Below are 6,804 nucleotides of genomic sequence, written 5' to 3' on the forward strand. Positions count from 1 at the left end.
AACTTTGTAGCATTATGTGCCTTCAAAATAAACTTATTCCCTACACTGAGGGATGAAAAGAGGTATTCAATAGGAGAAGGCAAGGATATGGATGATTAATGGACTCGACATTGGCTATATAGGCGTTTTATGGTACTTTCATCCAGAAAAGCAGACTTATCGTAACATTTGGCCATACAAATCCTCCGGATATGAGGAATAGATGACAAAGGTGTTTTTATAGTTTATCGTAAACTCATGGTGATTGTGGAGAACTGGATAGTACGTACTGCTTTGCAATATTTTAGTAAGCATCGAGATGAAAACACATGACGGGGGCAATACATTTGCATAAAATATCACGCAAGGAACACGGACTTTTTTCATATTCGGAAAGGCATTAAAAACTTGCGTGTTTCTAAAACCTGAAAGGAACTGAACAGATAAAATGAAATGAATTTTCCCATCCATTACGTATAAACATTTATATCTGAGTTATGCAACAATATCGACACTAATCCAATGATTTATTTGCGTAATATTTAATGAGAGAAACAATTACCTTGTCATCGGTATGTTTTCAACAAATCACAAGCTTCGAGATTTATAAAGTATTGTGGCGGATAACGTGTAATCATTAAAAACTGAAATATACGACAATGTCAAAAATAATCGAAGATCCGCAAATACCTCTTGTTGGCATGAATGGCCGAAACAAACTGTACTCCAATGGCAGTGCGGAAACCGAGAGTGAATCTAATGCATTACCAAGCAATAGACCGTATAAATTCGAGACAGTCGGGAAAATGTTGGCGAAGAGGAAAGAACTGTTTCACCGCCGAAAGAGGCACTGCGATGTTTCACTATGCTTAGCTCTAGCAGGCGTTGGTCTGATGATATTTGAAACAGAACTTACAGCGGCATTTATGATAAGAAGGGACTCGCTCCTATCTTATTTAATGAAAACTTGTATTACAGCATTTACCGTCGCACTTATGATATTTCTTGGTATTTATCATTATCTTGATGTTCAACTCTTTGCAGTCGACAATGGAGTCGATGATTTAAGGCTTGCAATGTCTTTCAGAAGGGTACTGAAAATAGCAGTAGAGTTCATTATATGCAGTATTCACCCTATACCAGGTGACTTTAAAATGGAATGGTCAGCAACTGTAGCTGACGGACAATACGCAAGGGAGATTATAATTCCACTCGATGTGGTTCTATCTTTGCCAATGTTCTTACGATTCTACCTCATCTGCAGAGCTATCATGTTACACAGTCGTTTGTACCAAGACGCCTTATCCCAAGGACTCGGAGCACTAAACCGTATTCACTTCAACTTTCGATTTATTTTCAAATCGCTCATGACTTTATATCCCGAATACGTCCTTGCAATTATAATGTTATTCTCTTTCCTCACATCCAGTTGGGCTTTACGTCTCTGCGAAATGTACGGCGAGGGTGGTTTAAGGGATTATATCCACTCGAGTTTCCTCAACTGCATGTGGCTAATCGCTGTAACATTTTTGTCTGTTGGATACGGAGATATTGTCCCAACAACGTATTGTGGAAGAGGCATTGCCGTTATGACCGGCATGATGGGAGCAGGATGCACAGCTCTCGTTGTGGCCGTCTTGGCTAGAAGGCTAGAACTTTCAAGATCCGAAAAGTACGTTCATGATTTTGTTATGGATGTTGAATTAGACAAACGTTTAAAGCACAACGCTGCAGACGTTATGAGGGCTGGGTGGTTTGTGTTTAAATACAGAAAAATCAAAACGGACAAACCAAAGATTATAGGGCACCAGCGCAAACTTCTTCATGCTGTTGAGAACATTCGTGATATCCGTGCAGCTCAAAGACGACTGATTGACAATTCTGTGACATTGGTGGAAATAGGCAAATATCAGAATGAGTCGGCGAAGGCAATCAACCGTATGCAGTACAGACAGTCAATGTTAGAAGATACTGTGGGTAACATTCAAACTAACGTTGAGAAAATATTGAACTCAGTAACCCAAATAAAGCAAAGTATTGAACAACGTAATAATTGATATTCTAGCAAAACGATTGCAATAATTAAGAAGAGATTAAGTGATTACTTTTTTTAAAAAATGCAATAACAATTTTGCTAGATTGAAATCATTTATTTGATCATTTTAAATCGTAACCATATGTTATTGTATTAGAAATGTACTATTGTTTGCCAATGTAACACTTACTGAAAATCATGACTGTTTTATATGTTAAATAAAATACTAGCATCTATCTGGGATTATTTACTGTTTTGTCGACAATTTCATATCTCTTTTATCTGATACCTTATCGTTTTGAACCTGAGTTAGTTCAATATTTCGTAATGTCAAATCACTCAAAGGACTCTATCATAAAATGGCACACAAATGTATTATCTACCAAATGAACACTCAAATACATTGCATTAATATTATTAACTTCAAAATGATGTTGTTTTGGGCCCACGTACGATATATATACACACTGTTGTGAATTTAATTTCAGCCAATAGCGACACCTCTTGCTTATAAGCCACGCCTCTGTACTACTACACACTGCATGCTCTCACATTGGTTCTCAATTATTGTCGCCTAGTACCTAGTAATAAATCGTTAAACAGTTGTTTTTTCTTGTTGTGAACACAACATATACGTATATCTATATCTTTCTTAAAATTAGTACAAAATTCATCCTTCGTAAATACAAAATGCCTCACTAGTATCAAAATCAGACTGTTCACTAAAAACAATGGTAAGTAAGCTTGTCACACTGCAAATGATTTGAATTATCGGCTTTTATGGGATTCGTTTTGAAGAGTCACTAAGTCATTTTCAATGATTATGATGCATAATTGATGAAGTCAATACGGCGCAGCTTATTGACATTTTTATTTTTAAAATTTGACTTCTGGGATCGTCATAAAAGGTAATTTCCATCGAAATATGAGATTCAAGCCGATATTACTTGATAGTATTACACTTATCATAACTGTCAATAATGACATTGCCCTTCCGAAAGATTTTTTTTCCAAAATACATTAAAAAGCCTTAGTATTTTCATAAACAATGCCTATTGTGCGCAAATTTTCGTTCTAAATCGTTCAGTGGTTTTGTTTTATTGGCGCCTACAATACATGTATGTACATATGTTTCAGATTATATAAAATGTGCATACATTACAAATGAGAAGGTGCCCTTCATAAATTGAATTGATGTTCATTGATGTTGTTCTGAAAATACGTAATGAAAGTCCTTAATTGCATCGTAAATATCATGTGCAATATGAATACTGATTTAAGTTGGTTATTTTGGTTACTAGATTTAATATTACCCCTCTATCAGAAGTGCATTATGTGTGCATTATGGATTGTACCATTGACTTTCCGTTGTATTGTTAATTCTAAATCATCGAAGGATAAAAAAACCCATACAGATACGTTCATATGTTCGTGCAGATTTTGAGCTAATTGTGATATTCAGCGGTCCTTGCCATTTTGTTTTCAATCAATGCGTATGCATAATTATGTCATATCATGTACACTATAAAACACAATCAAACCACTGCATCTTTATTTTGTTTTAAGCAAATGAAAGTCTGAATATAATTTATAGTAGGGTTTGACTTTTTGAATGACCCCGTAACGTTTTGAATTTCAATTTCACTCGCATATGTTTATAAAGCTTTAATATCGGTCTAATTGAGTAGGTAAAGAGACACATTAAACTCAAGTTACAAGATAATCTCCAAAGATTGTCTATTCGAATTGTGTTAGACTTGGTGCTGATTTATTATCCATTAAATAGACTTGGAGAAGTCTTACGCTACAAGGAATAATTCATTATTGCTACAGATATCAGAATAATGTCACAATATATCTAAACTAAAAGAATTAGTAAAGTGGTGTAGGACTTTTAGTTGTGGGCATGCTAGTTTGTTATCAAACTGCATGCATGTGCTTTTTTGCTAATTAATGGTAGCATCCAAAATTGAGAAACATCATAAAACACCTTGTTATTCAGATTATGTTTATTGCCCTTTTCTGAATTTTCATTGACTTATAGAAATGCAATTTGACCACAACTAATGCCTTTTTAAGTGTCTTATTATGCACGTAGTAGGCAATAAAGCCTATTTTGAATGCAACAATAAGATGAACAAGTTGTCGCATAGATGGTAAAAACGTGGCTTTATCCTGCAAACTGTCCATTAAAAAAGTTATATTATTCACGTAACTATTAGATTATATTCACTTGGCGAATGGACATAATCTTGAAGGCCATTTTCATTATCAGCTTGGTTTTTATTAATTCTGAAAAGAGTTTGCAATCGACTTTAAAATTGATTGACGGATACGCTGATTAGAATAACTAATGCAGTTCTAATTATATTAATGTGACACATAGTACATGGATAACAAGCCTGGATCATGACATAAATCGTGACTTTTCAAGATATGATTAAAACTCTCATTTGTCTGTTATCATTATGTCTAGTTTCTTGCTCTATCGCAGTATCCTAATCCTTATATTTTACGTACCTTAATGTACATAGTCTATTGAAGGAGGTCTGTTCAATAAAAATTGTAATTGTTGTATAGAATCAGTCCCCCATTTACCTGCTTTATGTTCTGTTCGTTCACAAGGTGAACATCATCTCTGATCCTCTCTAATTATTGAAAAAAATGAACTTTTCAATCCACAATATTGCCTTCACTTGTTTCTTTTGGTAAATAAATTGCAATAATCGCTTAAAATTGTTGGTTCATAGCTTATATTGATGATATTCAATGTTATCCTTAAGTGACCATTAAATTATACGTGTTCGTATCCATTTAAATAACATACTTTAAATCAAGAATCAAGTGTATTTCATGGTTTGCTTAAACTTACAATAACCTTTAAGATTATATTCTAAAACCTCACTAGGGCAATCCTATTAAACTCTCAACTTTCCATTACTCCCATGTCGCTTTCGACAGTTGTTTCTACTTTTTGACCCTGACTGTAATTTGTTATGTTGCGTTACGTATTTGGTTTAGACGATGCGGAAATGTCATTATTTGCAAACATATCAATCTAAAACGGAATTTAATCGAGACAGGCTGATTCAGAATTACTGCGTTCTTCAACAACAATTTATAGACAATAGAGAGGTAAGGAAAACCTACTTGTCCTTGTAAGTTCAGCTATATTTGCAGTCGTTTAAAGATGCACTCCTACTCCCAAATAAGATTGACCACAATTAATACAATTGTTTTAGTTTTCCCAAATGGATGAATAACTGTCAAAACATTGGCTCTTATGAAGGATACCGTGTTTAATTTGAAAGAAAGGTGCAGAAACACGGTATTTCTACTTTCTGAGATAATTGTCCGTCACAGTCAATCTTTTAGCACTCACCAATCATTTAATATTTTTTGCATTATTATATTTTGTAATTAGTTAAAGGTTTATCACTCAAAAGTTATGCTTGTTATAAATGTGTTTGTATTGATTTTGAATAAGAGTGTCACTTTAAGAGATGAAGACTTCAACTCCTGTATAAACGCGTTCTTCTTGACTTTATAATTGGTATTACCGTTCACCATGCAAGACAATACGCATAGCATTCGTAGTTCACACATTGTACATGTGGCCTATATACCTAATATTTACATTAAACTTGTACGTAAAATTTGACATCGTAGGGTAAAAAAGGGAGTCCACAAGTTCACGTTCCCGTACAATTACTGTTTTGCGACCCCTGCTATAAGGTATATAACTGCATACCACGACTATATGCAAAACTGACTGATGGTCGAGAGCATAGCATTTTTTACAACAACAAGATGGCATATCTTTATTACTATGAAATGAAGGTATAGATATATATATTCGTTTAAATTGAATGCAAACGTAGTACGTGGTGACCTACTGTCTTTAATACCAAGAGTATCCCATGTAATTAGGTCCGTTCCTTCAAAGACATCAAAACGAAGACCAAACACTTTTTGCGATGACGAATGCGTGCTGCTGTTGCCTACAATATACAACAATGTTGACGGTTTCTACAATATTTCTTATTGTTTAAATACTAGAAACACTAGTAACAGAAAGGACTATACCTCTGAAATAAAACATACGATATATTCTCAATTCTCAAAGAGTTGATTATAATTGTTAAAGCAAGAAATACATTGAAATTGGTGAAATCCTGTCTATGTTTTGTCCATTACCCAAAACTAATAATAATCTTTGACTGATTTTGTGATAATATGATCCCATACAACATATTTAAACAATTAAACAATAGTTTAGCACATTTAACACGTATAGCATATTAAAAGCGGTTGCCGAAAACTTTACATAGTCTGCAAAATGAAGATTTGTTTTTAAAAGGCCTCTGAACCTTAAAAGTTATTTGTGGTGAACATTATAAATTACATTTTGTATAACTCATGACTTCAAACACACTCGAACATGTACGATTACGATTAAATTTGTGGAGAATCATGCGTTTTGTTATTGTTCAATTTAAAACGCCTTCACAATACCTTAAGCATGTTCCATCTATTCGATATAATATTTGGTCAATGCATTGTTCTTTGAACTCTTTACTTAATTACACATAGAACAGATGCAATGGAGCTGTGAATCCACTTTCTTATATATGGAATATAAGAATTGCATGCAATTAATTGGATATATATACGTAGAGTGAGTATTACAAACACCATTTTGTTTTACGTAATACATAAAATCAAAATTTATCTTTGTCATTCGACATACTCAATATTTATTTTTTTTATTTTCGAACTGCACTTTTCAC

General features: G+C 33.7%; 1 protein-coding gene across 1 annotated transcript; it reads left to right on the plus strand.

Annotated features, from left to right (window-relative positions):
• Positions 1-638: 638 nt before the first annotated feature.
• On the plus strand, positions 639-2,036 carry LOC128237655 (small conductance calcium-activated potassium channel protein 3-like). Its single transcript, XM_052953248.1, has one exon. It carries the CDS (start codon positions 639-641, stop codon positions 2,034-2,036), a length of 1,398 nt encoding a protein of 465 aa, XP_052809208.1.
• The last annotated feature ends 4,768 nt before the right edge of the window (positions 2,037-6,804 follow it).

This window comes from Mya arenaria, chromosome 6 (genome assembly GCF_026914265.1).
Source record: "Mya arenaria isolate MELC-2E11 chromosome 6, ASM2691426v1".
Lineage (NCBI taxonomy): Eukaryota > Metazoa > Mollusca > Bivalvia > Myida > Myidae > Mya > Mya arenaria.

Coding starts and splice junctions, on each gene's coding strand:
- LOC128237655 (XM_052953248.1), top strand. CDS start 639: ATGTCAAAAATAATCGAAGATCCGCAAATACCTCTTGTTGGCATGAAT.